The sequence below is a fragment of the Falco peregrinus genome, chromosome 5 (assembly GCF_023634155.1).
Source record: "Falco peregrinus isolate bFalPer1 chromosome 5, bFalPer1.pri, whole genome shotgun sequence".
In the NCBI taxonomy this organism is placed as follows: Eukaryota; Metazoa; Chordata; class Aves; order Falconiformes; family Falconidae; genus Falco; species Falco peregrinus.
Window position 1 is genome coordinate 25,680,220 of NC_073725.1, and position 15,531 is coordinate 25,695,750.

A 15,531-nucleotide genomic window follows, 5' to 3' on the forward strand; every position below is an offset into this window, starting at 1 on the left:
TCGCAAACAAACTCTTAACTGGAAAGAACAATCATTCGTTACAAAGGATAATGAAGTAAACTATAGTACAAAAAGCACAAAACTGCAAAACCACACATTTCCAATATGAAAAATACTTGATAAACCAAGCATAAAGTTAAAGCTCTATTGAAGCTGCTGTTGAAATAATCCTAAGTAACTTGAAATCCACATGCATCAGAGACTTATGCTTAGTCTATAAAAAGCTAATGTAGTTGAAGGTAGTACTTTTTGCAACATAAAACAGGCTTCAACTCAGTACTTACAAACACAAATATTGATCTTTGAAAAGGACTTCAGTAAGCCCATGATCCTGCACAGAGCCCACCCAAAAAATCATTTTGCATGTGATAACTTCCTTTGGGGAGAATTCTACCCAGCTATACTGGTGATAGATGGCACAATGCCTCACCTGAAGTTCCAGCTGCATTTACTCTCCTCCATACAATTATAAAGACTAAACCCTCACTCCCATTTTCCATAATGGCTTCGTTTCCAAACGCTTGCATTCTTCACCTCACTCATTTTCCATACTGTGTTCTTCCCTTAGCTTTCTGCTATCCACCAATCTTCCTTTCAATGCATTAAAATGCCGTATTTTCTGCTCCTGTTTCATCTTTTGTTTTTTTTTCTTAAACATGTCATACTTTTGCACCTATATTAATCTCCTTGCATTCATTTTCTTAACTGACCATGCAGCAGCTATATCACTCCAAAACTGCAAGCACTTTTCAAGTCTCAAATCTTTCTTCAAACATCCTGCTTATCCTGGATTCCCTGTCACTCACTTCCCAAACTATGTAAATTTTTTTCTTCCAATTCTTCACTCCTTTTAGATCTAACCCCGATAAGACAGAATCATACTGTCACCCTTTAACCAAATACCAAATTTTTACTTCAAAAGTGAAATTTTTTGTTTCTCTCTCAACACAACCCAGCATTTACAATTTATTGCATTACAGTCCCTTCCCACTCACAAGTCAAACTCCATCATGATTCTGTCCCCCCACCCCAGGATACTTAGTGTATTCCAGTTACAGATACATCTTGCAAGTCAGAGAACATGCCACTGCTCTCAACTGTGAAACAAAGCATCATCATGTTTAATATTCTGGCACATCCTCAACATCTTTTCCACCCCTGGTAGAAAAGGTGCTCTTAAACCAAGGGAACAGTGATAGAACTTTCTCAATGAACAAGCTGCCAATACCGTACGTGCAGAGCAGCCCCAGCCAGTCAAGCTGAGGATGCAGCAGTTGCATTTCCCACTAGCAGTAGCACTGCTACAGTGCTGCTCGCAGAACATTCAGGCAGCAGAGAGGCTACAGAAGCAGCAGCTGCTGTCTTTTTGTCTACTTCTAGATTCACTAACCCTCCTGGGCTCCTGCAGCCATACTAGCACGTTTCCAGTGACCATTCTGCCCTCCAGCCCAAGACTGGAAAAAGACCTAAGAGAAAATACCAAGGATACAGCCCTACCGAGACTAGGCACTAGCAGAAAGACCAGGGAAGCAGTGGCATGGAACCAAGTGATTAAAGACCGAGGAGAAAAGCTGGCAACAGCAGTATGATCTGCCTTTAGAAAAAACAACAAAAAATCCACCACACACAAAAGACAACCCCTCTGCAAAGCATTACCTCTTCCATTTTGCTTTGCTTCTCGACTTTTCCAACCATCTCCTCTAACCCATTCCCTATGTACTCCTTCCCCCTCTTCACAAGTCCCCTCTCATCATTTTCCCATTCCCACATATTCTGCACATACCCCTTCCCTGATGCTTCCCCCCAACCCCACTCAAATTCTCCAGCTAATCCAGCATTCCTAATAGTCCAAGGCACGTCCTCGCTGAGGAATCTTCTCCTCAAGTCACACATCAATGTGCTGATTCATTGTAGGCAACTCAGGAATCAAACCAAGCTGCTGCTATTCCATAGCTAGCCCTCACTGGAGACAGATTATAGGTATCTCTGAATGGAGTCTTAAGCTACGCACCAAGTAATAGCCCATTTTAACATAACATACTACACCGACCTCAGATGTCAGACTGTGACCTAGAGCACACTTCTGATCAAGCCTCTAGAGGTAAGTGTGGTGAAGTAGGGAATACTTATAGGTTTGGTCACATAACTTAGGTATCAAAATAATGATATAAACCTCCCAAAGAGATACACAAAAACAAAGCAGTACTCCAAATCCTCCTCAGGACTCTCTCCACACAGAACACACTATTCTCCTAAATTCAGTCCTAGCTACCTTCAGTGTCAATTTCTTTCTGTGTGCCAAATTTGACAACAGTCCCCTAACTCTGTTCCCAAAATACTCATAGTTACTCAGACATAATCCTTTTCTTTGCATTTGAATCTGTTCTTGGCAGGTTATCGCTGTGCTGTGCAACTGTTGGCTATTCTTGGCAGTTTGAGATAAGCTTTCAAATGCCAAACTTCAGCACTGAAACCACAGTGTTGTTTAGACATTATCAACTTTTGGAATTTTTTTTTTTTTTTTTTACTCAAGTCTAGTTGTCTAGTTTTTGCAGATGCAGCCCAGAAATTGTGTTAAATAACTTCCAACAAGACTCCTCTTGTCATCTTTGTTTGCTAGCTCCCTTAATTTTTTCTCAAAGGAACTATTTTTAAAACATGCACAGGGATGTCAGAACAATCTTAATGTTCAGAGTCACGGGACAGAACGTTATTGTTACACCTTTGTTGACTTCATTTAGCTTACAAAAATGAGTAAGAATTAGAATTGTATCTCTACGATATGAGTTCCATAGTGAGATTAAATCAACTTTGCTCACAAATACAAGTTGTAAACACAGCCTGGAGTCAAGAAGTTCAGTAGTTAGTTGCTTCTTACTTCATTCATTTCCATTTATAGAAGACTTATATTCTCAGCTTTGAGCCACTACCTTCTACGTGCAAGAACAAAAATAATTAAATTGCATTGCACAGAAATAACCACATTCCAACTCTGTCCTACAATAGCTTGATCTATTATTATACACAATTAGAACTGAGCTCCAAATCTTTTCCCCACAGTTCAACAGGAATAGCAGAAACAATGCCTCATTGTGTTTGTCAAAACATAAGCCATATTTGAAGCACAGTAAAGAAAAAAAATAATTCTTACTTGAATAAATGGTACAATGCCATCTCTTGCAATGGCCTGCAACAGACGGGGTGCACCAGTGAGACTCTGGAGACCAGCACCACACGTTGAAAAGAATGAACCAATTACAATAACCCATGGAGACGGCCAAGCCAATGTACCGACCACTAGATTTCCATTAACTGCTTCTCCAAACCTTAGGGAAGAGGGAGGAATAAAAAAAAAAAAAAAAAAAAAAATAATCAGTAAGCATTAAAATGACTTTTAATATAGCTTCAACACCCACATTTCCATTTTTTTTTGAACAGCAGCACTTTTCAAGAATAAACACCATGTCACAGTATGCATTAGAGGGCTTCCCAACCAATTTCTATTTATTGTGCTGTTTTAAAGTAAACATGCTATAATTGATTCATTATAAGTACTGCTTCTAAGTAGACACATAACAGTTTACAGGTATCTTGGCAAACTTTACAGAACTAACAGCAATATCAAAAGTATTTACACATGCATCCTTTAAATCCTTGTGACTGCAGAAGTCTGTTCTACAAGTAATACAGGTATACCCTGGGGCATAAGCAGGAGACTGGCAAATCAGAGTATTAGCCTTTCCTTTTGTAAAGGAGAAACTGCTAGACACAACCACCTCAGGTTATCCACTTGCCTTCTGACTGTCAAGCTACGTGATGCACTGTTTTATGACTATGGCAAAAAGCAGATGGAAGTCAGGAAAAGGTGCTTTAATTACAGTCTTGAATGTCCCATCCAATGACACTGCCTTTTTTTTTTTTTTTTTTTTTTGGTAATTAACTTCATGCTCATGTATGGACATCTTGGGTAAACTATGAAAAGGTTCTCCCCTCCGCTCTGCCTTCCCCTCAAACTGATGTTTATTTTAAAAGCGGGTAATCTTCCTGCAGTTCATCTTAGTTTTATTAGTAAGCAGCCAAAAATCTATTTTAAGACTATCTACACTGTGATAGCATAGATCCCCCCTGCCTCTCCCCCTGCAGTGTTTTCAGTTTCTTCAAAATAAATCCCAGAGAAAATAGAAGGTTACAGACTAAGAAAAGTTGCATGTGTTATGACTGTTCAGATCTGCTCTTAAGCAGGGTCAAGAAATTTAAAAATCAGGTTAATATAATAAGCCAGTGTTCAAATTTTTGCATATGCCCAAGCTTGGATGCATGACTACATGCTGTTTTCAACAAACAGAAAAAGAGCAAACCAAACTCTTTGGAAATGTAGGGGAAAAAACATACTATGCTTCTATGACGACACTTATACAGCTGCACATTGATTCTTAATTAATTAAAATTATAATGTCTGTGTTTTAATTAAACAGAGGGTAGGACCAACTTGAAAAGATGAAAGACAGAAAGATGTACAACCTACTTTTTCCCATGGCAGAGGTGACAATCCATAATGAGAAGAAAAAACCTAAACCCTCTGGTCTTCAAATCAGACCAAGATAGATACATTTTACTTGTTTGCCTGAAATCCAACCTAACAGAACTGGCAGAAGTAGAAAGGGAAGAACACTGATTCAATGCTCTTGCTCCACTGCATCCTGCTCTACTGACAGATCACCTGCACTCAGAGCATGCAAAATTCCACTCCCACCCCTCCCCAGTAAATTTCAAATATGTTACATTGGAAAATGTGAGTTAATGAGGTATTGGTTCTGAATTAATTTACAATTTATAATTCATTTATTATTTTATAAGCATCAGTTTGATTTGGTTTGTGCATTTACTTTGAAGAAAAGGAAATCTGAGATTTTCCCATATGCAGCAATACCATTTTAAAGTAAAAATTATTCCCCGCTGCTTCTTGTATTAGCTTTAATCAGAATCCAGCTTTTAACTTATGGTTTTCCTTCTAGAGTAAAAGACTGTGTTTTCAAATAAGTTGTCTCAACATCACCTCCATCACTTTTCAAACAATACTTCAATGCCACTGCTTTATCACCAAGAGCAAACTGGGCCTCAGTAGAAAAGAGAACCTGATACCAGCAGGGAAACAAACGTGAAACCTGCCAACAGCTTCATCTTGTCAACTCAGCTTCTCCCAAGGTGGTAATTTATCAAGATCAGGAAATTCTGTTCATGCTTATCTCCCATTACATTTATTCCCATCATGCTTCATATTGCACCTCAAATATCCACAAATATTACATGGGTGAAAACTGACATGACTCCACAACTGAAACTTTACAACGAAGTCATAAATCCAGTGGAAATCTTAGTCCTGATGATGCATTGCAGTCTCTCTCATGAACTTTCCTTGTCATGTAAGTGTCAATCTGTTTCTGTTTTTGTTCCTCAGTAGTATATTACTTCTACCAAGTAATGCCACTCCCCTTACCCCCATCCATCAGCTCCACAAGTAGTAACTATGATTTCCTTTCTTAAGCATGTTTTATTACAGCCAGTTCCACTTCAAACATTTATCTTAGATTCTGTTTCTACTTCTTGAAGGGATACAGCCTAATAACCTGACCATTTTTGTAGTCATCTCAGTTTCACAAATAGATTTTCCTAAAAAATAGGTTTTAACCTAAGGGAAAGAAAAATGTTTCACAGATATTTCCTTGAAGAGCCATTAATAAAAGTCCTATTAACATAAACATTTTCCTGTAAAATTAGAAGCTGAATACAACTTACTTATCTCTTAGTATCACACCTTCTATACAGGCACCAAACAACACTATACAGGAGAGATCTATTACTGAGACTGAAGGAAGATTACACTATAATCATATACATAGAGAGTGAAAACATTCAATTTTTCACCTAGGGATGAAAGTGTCCATGACAAACGTTTTTTTTTTTTTTAGTGTGTGTGGTTGTCATTTTGTTTGTTCTGTGGTTTGTTTTTTTTAAAACTTCCCTGCTGCAATTTTTTTAGTTTATGTTCTCTACAACTGCATTTGATATACAATTGATTTGTTAAGTATTGGAAGCAGCCGGTTCATGCATCATGCAACAGAACAGATACTTCTCTCGTACAAATAAGCATTTGTGTTTTCTAGGTATTGAATGACCAACAATTTCTATTGCTGGTAGTTTTAAGTTTTTTCAGTGGTTATGCTGAGCATAACAACAAAGCAATCTTCCAGCTGATGCATGAAGCTAAAAACAGCTACATCCCATCACTAAAAACATCAACTATATCTTGGAATTTGAAGCACTGCTGGAATATAAAATGTATATATAAATATTTATATATAAAAATAAAATCAGATTTTAAACACTATTTATAAGTATTATTTGTATTTTAGACAAATACAAAATATTTATTTTCAGTTTAGATTTCATTCATTTTATATTCCGGTAACTAATGACATCTCAATGAAAAAACTATGCTATTATACCTACAGAATGCACACTAGGGAAAAAAACCAAAGGAGTCACAGCATAAAGGATACAAATAAAAGACGTCGTTGAAATAGCCAAAATTGTTCCAGTAGGAATAGATTTCTGAGCATCCTTAAGATCTCCAGATCTGTTTGAACCTGCCATAATACCTTAAAAAGAGATTAAATTTATATGTCAAAACCAATTAAAACTAACTCCTTGTAAATAACAAATTTTAATGTTCCTATTCTATTAAAGTGTGATTTAACATCATTATCAATGCAGGCTACAGAAATGTATTATAACCCCGCAAAAATCCTCAATCTATACTTTCATTCATAACTACATTCAGAAATCTGTGTTACCATCCTTTGTTGACTGAACAAATTCCAGAAACTCGGGGAAGAGACAGATAAAAAAAAAAAATATTTCTCAAGTATAACTTCAGAATTGTTTTTGAAATGGGGAAATACACAGAAATAGCAAAATGTTGGGGATGGATGTTACAAACTAATGGGGATTTAGCAATTTTAGCCAGCGTGACCAAATGCACTAACTTTCTATTAAATAGACAGTAGATAATAAGATATGCAAACAAATCAATAAACTAAATAATAGAGAATAATAATAAAAAAAGAGTAGGCAGGAAATACAAGAAGAATGATTAGGAAATCACATGTACACATCCCTGGTTTAATTTAACAGGAGAACAAAAATATTTTCTAGCACATACTGTGACAGGAAGGACAAAAAAAAAAAAATTAAAAAATCATACAGTAACTTATTCTGCCATCTTTCCTAGAATTGCCCTGACCACTGTTGGAGGCAAAAACATGGAAGTTAATGTCAAGACATTCCAGTGCAAAAGCATGGGCAAACTCCACACAATGCAAGAAACCCTAACCACAGGCTCTGATACGATGAGACGTTGATAAAAAGAGCCTGAAGTAGAGAAATGGGAACAGCAGGGGACAAGAATGCAAAGGAACACCCCAGCCCGGTATCCTACTAGTAAACAACTTCTGACCCGATTTCTGTTGTGTTACTTGATATTGCAATTACTGAGCCGGGAACTTATGAAGGAAAATCTCTCTGGATATTTCAGTCAAATGTGACCTGAGGAAAGCTATATACATCTAACCTAACCTTTAAGCTTGAACCAAAAGTCTCGACTAGTTACTGTTGCAAAAAATATTGGACATTTAAACAAATCACAGGCAGTTCACAGCTTGAATACCTGAAAACATTACCTTAATACTAAACTGTTCTCTCATGCATTTGAAGATTAAAACATTATAAAGTTATGCATCTTAATTTGAATAAGCATTTAATAACACGTGGAGCTTTTGTTTTCTTTCCAGAAAACAAAATAGCACTTAAAATTATTCCCTGTTTAAGTCTTATAACCCCCTAAAATAACCAACCACCGGCTATGTCTGTAGCACCAGAATTTTTCAGGTATATAAACCCTGGGACAACACTAGCAGTATCATTGTCAGCAACGAACATTCACACACACAATCTTTTTTTCAGCTGTAACTACACATACTCAGTCACGAAAAATAGCTGTATCTACCTGTCACAGATGGGAAATAAATCCCCACAAGCATTGTGAAGTAGGTCATGATGTCTGTAAAAACATAAGGGAGACCACTCATTTTTGTCTCTTCTGATCCAGCAACTGATGGCTGATCTTTTTTCTCAACTATTGATCCTTTTTCTGAATAGCTACTCCACAGATTATCTACAAGGGGAGAAAAAACAAGTGCCAGTGTCATTCTCCGTTTCAGGATACTTAAGTAGTGGGAACGCAATAATCTTATGAATCAGATGGCTTCTCTTACACAAAAATCATGACAATTCCCAACGTTTCCTTATAAAGCCAATAATGCAGCAGCAATATGATCAATACCAATTGTAACTGGTGGGCATTACCACTGTATGCCAGTGGAAGTGCAGCAGCATATGGTATGCATCATGCAAGGTTTTCTCTTTTATTAAAGAAAAAATTAGTTATAGAATTAAATTCTAATATACTTGCAGAATGACCACTTACACTGCACAGACATGTAGATGTATTATCGGGATGCATTGTGAAAAAATAATGAAACTATTATCTCCAGGTTCAGGCAATCTTAGCATACATTTCTATTTCCTGTTCTTATATTTTGAGGAGCAGGTCAAAAAAGAAATGCGGCTTAGTAATAACTTGACTTCTTTGAGACCCACTGTACAGACTAACCCTGGACAACAGTGACAGCAGAACAGGGAAATGCACCTGCATACAACAAATCCTAAATCACATTTCTTGTTACAAACATTTCAATTGAAAAAGATTAGTTTTTCATTACGGAAATTAAGTTAGTTTTTTAAACATACAAGTTTAGATTCACAGAAACCTATGCTTCATTTAGTACCTTTGTAAGTACTGAAATACTAATATACTAAAATACTAAGTTACAAATACTAAACACATAGTATTTGTGACTTTATATTTCATGTCTTAAACTTAATTACTATGGCAGCAGTGATTACCTAGTGTCCCTATGAAGAGTTGCATATTTATATACATCAAACCTTATTTTAAGGGGAAGCAGGGAAGAGGTATCAGAACATCCATGTCATCCCCAGAAATATTCTTTATTTGTATACAATCCAATCTATTACATGTTCAAAATTAATCTTGTTACCCAATGCAACTGGAATCCCAAGCTGCCACAACCATACAAAAATGTAAACAGAAGTAAATCTATACATTTTTTAGATGTATCTCCTGCCCAAATACTAGATTGGAAGCTAGAAAGACTGCTTTTCTCCAAACACATCACTAACTTGCTGTATCACACTGAACAAGCCACAGGACCTCATTCCTCAACACACCACCTGTAAATTGGAAACAAGTTCTCCCTCAGGAGAGTTTAAGAACGTATTATGAACCACTTGGGTTGAAATAAGCCTTTGGCATACAAAAGAGCTAAACACTTTAAAAAAACACAGCACCACATTAGCTGTGAAAATCACTTTTTTTTAATAGAACAATAGCTTCTGAAAGAGTGCCTATAAAACTCCAATTAAAATTTGATACTAAAATTCTAAAATCAGATGCAAACTTTATAGGAGGAAGCATGCTCCAGGTAGCAATCTTTCACACAAACAGATTAGAGCTAAAGCAGTAGTGACAGGCTAGACCAGTACATTACTGAACAGTATAGACCAAATCAATAACATCCAAAAATTTTTAAATCACAGTGCTTTCCAACTTACCTGTTAGAACTCCACTCATTATTCCTGGAATTCCTTGAATTTCTGTCACATTATTGAGACTAAAGTAGTCGTCACATGTAGCATTAAGAAAAGGACTATCACAAAATAGGCGCCACAAAGTTGTAGTCTTTGTTTCATTATTGCTTTCAGTAAATTTGGCACAGACATCAAAGCTGCGTTTTGACAATGTACGGTTTCCAAGGAGACAGATACTATAAACAGGAAAATAAAAACAGCGGTCCTTCAATACAGTGCTGTGCATTGAACTATTTTTTGTCCATTCAACTTCTTCAGAAACCTGTTATAGTACTTATCTTACTCCCTGCACTGCATTTACTAAAACACTATATAGTTTCTGCATATAAAATAATAAATAATCTTTGAAACACCAATCAAGCATTTCTACTTTAAGGTATTACTATCTATTTTGCCTTCTGATTAAATCTTTGGAAAACACAATCAACTCAAGCAGCTTGGCCACTAAATAACAGAGATCATGATCCATTCAGTCCTACAAGAAAGTAGTAAAATTAAGTAATATTTAATATAATGAGGAACCTGACCAAGAAAATACAAAAGTAAGATTAAGCAAGTATGTCATGCCTTTCTCTAGCATAAATATTTCAGATGGTCCTCAAAAATACTAAAATCCAAAAGGTAGGAAATAAGCCAAGATTTAAAACCAGGGAAATTTAAAACCACTGATTGGAGTACAAATTCAAGAATCATGAAGCTGGAAGCAATTAGAACACTCAGAAATAAAAGATCTAAAACTCAGAAGTTTCCAGAAAGCAAATTCCTAACAGCAAAGAATATTAAGGATCTAGGAACATACTTTTACTAAGCTACATCAAAAAAAAAAAAGTTCAGGAGATATTCATTCCAGGCTTCCTTAATAATGAAATGATACAGAATACCTATGAAGACAAAAGACTGAACAGCAAATACAACATTTGTGTCAGGTAAGTCAAAGAACGCATAGCACATATCCGACATTCTGAAGGAGCTCAGTTAAGAAGCTGATAACAACAGTAAACATACCACCTGGCATTAGAAGTATACCAAGCCAAGCAAAGTACAGACCTAGTACAATGTCCTGTTTGTGACAGCAGTTAGGAGTAGATGCCAGGACACCAGTACAGCTTCAGGGTACAGCATCACAGGGAAGCTGAGCAGATTTAACACAAAGCTGCTGCTAAAAAGATCATCTTGCTACTTGCCTTGTTCATTTTCTTTTGTAATTGCTATTGATTTGGTGACCCTATAGCAGCAGGGTGAATTGATTGAATGCATAGAAACTTCGTCCAGTTTGATTCAACTGGGAGACCATGAGGTAAACTTATTTTATCACTTGCACAATGGTCAAAGCTAATGGAGGTTTAGTGATGCCAACCTAACTAACCACTTAAGTGGAAGCTGGTCTTTTTGGTGACCAGCTCACCACCAGGTCAGCTTTACCATAATATAAAACCACAACTGAGTTTCTCATGTTGAGGCAGACTGGTCAACATGTGAACTTTTATTGGAAAATAACCTTTTGTTTAGCTCAAACAATAATACAGCACAGTAGCTGCTATAAATAAGGTTGCCAGGAACTTGGTAGTCTTACCCATGCTACATATCCAGAGAAGCCCTCTTTTACCTATACAGGTGACTAAAGCAAGTATTTTCCTACTAGAAGTTAGTTTCTTAGAAATTCAAGTTTTCTTTAGAAAAAATGACAGTTTTGAATATAGTTTTATTTTTTCCAATGGAAGACCTATTATCATTTTACAGTATAGTCATCAAATACTGCTTTAATGCTCAATTCATAATGTCATCAGCAACACTTCAAACATGGAATCTGTAACAATCCCACAGCAAGGGATAGCTTTAGTCCTGCATTAACAGATGGCACTTCGTAACAAAAGTTACCAGGCTATTCTGCCAATGTGTTGAGCAGTATCATTTTGTCTTCTCTCCAAACAGAAAATGGTGTACAAAAAACAACCCATATACTGATAACTGGGCAAAAGAAATAATTCTTAGTGGGCTAATAATGAGCTAAAACAAGTACGAGTTAGAAGCAGTGAGAAGCAATATGCCACGTGTGAAATAATTAAATTTGATTTAACAAGAGGGCAGAAAGCCTTCATAAACACAAATGAATTTAACACTGCAATGTCTCCATTTTAAGTAGGAAGAAATGGAAGTTTCAAAGATTTCCTCATGACAAAAAGTTTGAAAGTATATTTCTTTCATAACTATGGTTCATAGCTACAGTTTTCTTGAAGTTTTCACCTTACACATTTTTAGTTTAATTCTTTAGATAAAGCAGACATATTTACTGTCAGCAAAAAATACCTTCCTGTTCTTTAGGTGTGGATGGAATAACAGCCAGTAACTAAGTACCAAAGAAAATTTTCCAGAGTATCATGTCTTATGAACAACACAAGAAAGATTCAGATAGGTATTTCAAAGTAACAAATGAGCACATAATTGCCTAAAACACATAAAACCCACTACTGAAGCCAACGTGCTTGTATGTTGAATTTTAGCTTAAAAGATGAAATTATTACAGTAGCTATTCCCTTCCCCCCGTTTTTTTTTTTTTTGTTGGGTTTTTTTTTTTAAATACCCCACTCTACTTAAAGATACTGCACTTACGGAAAGTCAGGTGGGTCAAAAGCAGTCTTAATAACTCCAGCATATATGGCAATGATGGAAAGAATCACACAGGCAAGGAATACCAGTGCAAGTTTGTTGACATACTTTACTCCCACAAAAACTACTATGGCCATCAAAGTGATAATACACGTTCCATAAACTCTCATGTTGTTCAGCATAGCCTCTGTTTCGTCACCAACCTCTTCTGCTTTGAATATTGCAGCGCTTGGAGAAATGTAGGTCTGCAAGAGATATGGCACACTATCACACATATAATAGCAAAAACTTTTTAAGGAACAATTTACTTGAACTTCAAAATCTAAACTTCTGTTACAATATCTGTTTTATTCTCTCACAAACCAGTTCAACCAGATGCCATGGGCATTTAGAAAACATAGAAGTAAAAGGAAGGGGGAGACAGAGATGAAGAAAAATGTATTTTGAGAATGAGGTATGCTTTTGATCCAGCTTCTTCTCTCCTCTTTATAAGTTCCCACTCCTTAAATCCATGTCTCTGCTAAGCAGGAAAAACCACTAAGGACAGGGGGATGGGTTGGGGTGGCTAGGGAACTAGCAACAAAATTGGGATGAAAAAGCCAAAACTATAAACCATATACACTATCTCAAACCAGATATATCCTCAGATTCATCTGAAGAATTTGCCAATTAATAATTCCATTGATGGAGACCAAATATGAAGTCAATCAAAACCATAAAAACACCTGAAAACATTTCCAGTACTATCACCCCTGCACTACATTTCATAAAATTCAAAGAAAGATATCTTAAGCATCGTACCTTGATAAGTGTTTTTAACTTTTAATCTGAAGTTGCAACAGCACAATTTAAGATCAATGTGACAAAGCTCAGTCCCATGCTAAAACAGACAATTTAAGCAACTGTAATTTCAGATAGGATTCACTTACAGATCTCAATTTCATGTCATTTTTTTCTGGGTTCTACCCAAAAAAGTTGGAAGCACATCTTATAGGACTTATACCGATAAACACAAATGAAAAGACAAATTCTGACCTATAGTTCTGAGATGTTTGTGTACAACACTGCATGATAAAGGTATCTTTATTGCTTCTACCAACACCTTTACATAAAAAAAAATTATTCTGCTCAGCTGTCAGGGGAGTACTGGGGCTTGAGGCAACTCCACTCCTTCAAAACAACTGTTAAATTACCCATTTTAAAACTAACTTCTACAGGCAGGAAGAAACTTTGAGCAGGAAGCTATCCTGATATGTCCAGAACCAAAATACAAAGACAGACTTAGGCAATTCTTTACCAGAATTTTCTTAAAATTTAATTAAATTAATTGTAAATTAAATTTAAATCTAGCAAATTGATACTTACTAGAATGCTAGAAGGAATTAAAATTGTCACGTCACCATGAAATAAAAAAAAAAGCAAAATGAAAACCTGATTACAGATAGAGTATTTCCATATTGATAGAAAATTCTACATTGTAATGTTGCAGAACTATCAGGCTCTGTATGGAGGTACTCTAGAAGGTTTTCTCATGTGCTTTGTTGCCCTGCTGTTCACAGCTTTTGCTGAGCAAAGTCACAGGCAGTTGACTGATTTCTGCCCCTCCAAATAACCCGTGTTTCAGTGGAGAAAAAAATCAAAATCAGTACTTGGTGCTTTGTGGCTATGACAGGGGCCTGTTCTGAGGTCTTCTGCCAGCTATGACATCCTAGGAGACTTTTCACTTCAAATTCCATAGCTGAACACCCTACATGTTTATTAGCAATACGTAAAGTCAGCATTTACGTAGAGAGAGCAGCGCACCAAATCCAATTCACCACCTGACACAGTACTAGTGGTGTTAATGCAGCTCGTATCTCAGAAGCTAGTGGTAGCGAGTGTGCAGTATCTCTTTAATTTCAAATCCAGGCTTTTTTGAATTTATGACATGGGTCATAGTAAGTAACAAGAAGGAGGAATCCTGAAGTACCTCCTGTGCATACCCACAGTCTCTGGTATGATGACCACTAGCTGTCTGGCTGCTCCTGGATGAAGCAAAGCCACAGCAGCTGGGCCACTGCCGTACAGGCAGTCTTCCACAAGCACCTTTACAGGAATATGGAATTTCACAGCCAGTAGTCTGAAAAGGAGGAATAGATTCTTAATTCCTGCCTCATAAATGTGCCTTTCATGTTCTCAATAACCTTTCGCTGGGCAGAAGCTTTCCCCAGTGCACATGGCACTGCCGAGCACTGCAGAAGCTGAAAAGCTCCTGTGAGTTATCCTGGCAATGCCGCTTGATGCCAGGCCCACAGACTTTGATTTGGAAGGAGGAGGGGAGTCCTAGACCTTAAGAAAAAAAGGCTTAAAAAAGGACTTACACTATAATTACCTAGAGTAAACAGCTCTTTTAATAGAAACATAGAGCCAACTAGGTGTGTTGACTGTTTACTGTAAGTAGGTGCCAGATTTAAAGTCTTACAGTCATGATCTGAAAACCAGAATAGTAAAATGTAAAATTAATTCCAGTAGATACAAAATAAGTGGAAGCTCCCCTGAAGAGCTCGTTACAGGATTCAGGGCTCAGAGGTATACAGCCTGGGAAAAGTTAAATAAGATATATGTTGAGAAGTTACAGCAAGACAAAAAAAAAAACAAAAAAGAAAAAAAAAAGAAAAAAGCTGTTGACAAGACAAAGGAGGGGTAATACCATGAAATCCACACCTTTGTTAAAATTTGTGAGTCACAAGGAAAGGAACCAAAACCCTCTCGTGTTAGATGAAAGAAGAAAAATGAGTAAGACTTCATTCAGAGTCAAAATAAAGGAAGAGTCCAAAGGAAAAAAGATAAACTGACTCTCAAGACAGAATCTTTAGCTTTTCAATTCCAAGTCTAAGATGACCTAAAGAAAGCGTTATGTGCAACTGTATTTTTGTTTAGAAAGAGAGGAGGACATACAACACAAAAGCAGCATAACACATGGATCAAACCTTTTGTAAGTTTGCTGTGGTGCACCGTGAACACATGCAAGTAAATGTTTAAAGAAGAAATTAATTCCTTCACACTTATAAACACACTATTTTTAAAAAAAAAACAAACCTAAAATAACTTGGCATTACCAAACTCAAATGACATTTCAGAGGCCCTGAAAACAAG

The 15,531-nt window shown here is 36.5% G+C and overlaps 1 protein-coding gene across 7 annotated transcripts in view; it reads right to left on the bottom strand.

Moving 5' to 3' along the window:
* The window catches only part of LOC101913733 (solute carrier family 12 member 7-like), a 77,532-nt gene that overhangs the window by 25,153 nt on the left and 36,848 nt on the right, over nt 1-15,531 (bottom strand). For all 7 annotated transcript variants that reach the window (XM_055804047.1, XM_055804045.1, XM_055804043.1 and 4 more), the window contains 6 exons: nt 12,400-12,641; nt 9,754-9,965; nt 8,066-8,233; nt 6,561-6,659; nt 5,797-5,854; nt 3,152-3,326 (listed from right to left, as the gene is read on the bottom strand). In XM_055804047.1, coding sequence (XP_055660022.1) covers nt 3,152-3,326; nt 5,797-5,854; nt 6,561-6,659; nt 8,066-8,233; nt 9,754-9,965; nt 12,400-12,641 — 954 coding nt within the window. The remainder of the gene's footprint in view (nt 1-3,151; nt 3,327-5,796; nt 5,855-6,560; nt 6,660-8,065; nt 8,234-9,753; nt 9,966-12,399; nt 12,642-15,531) is intronic.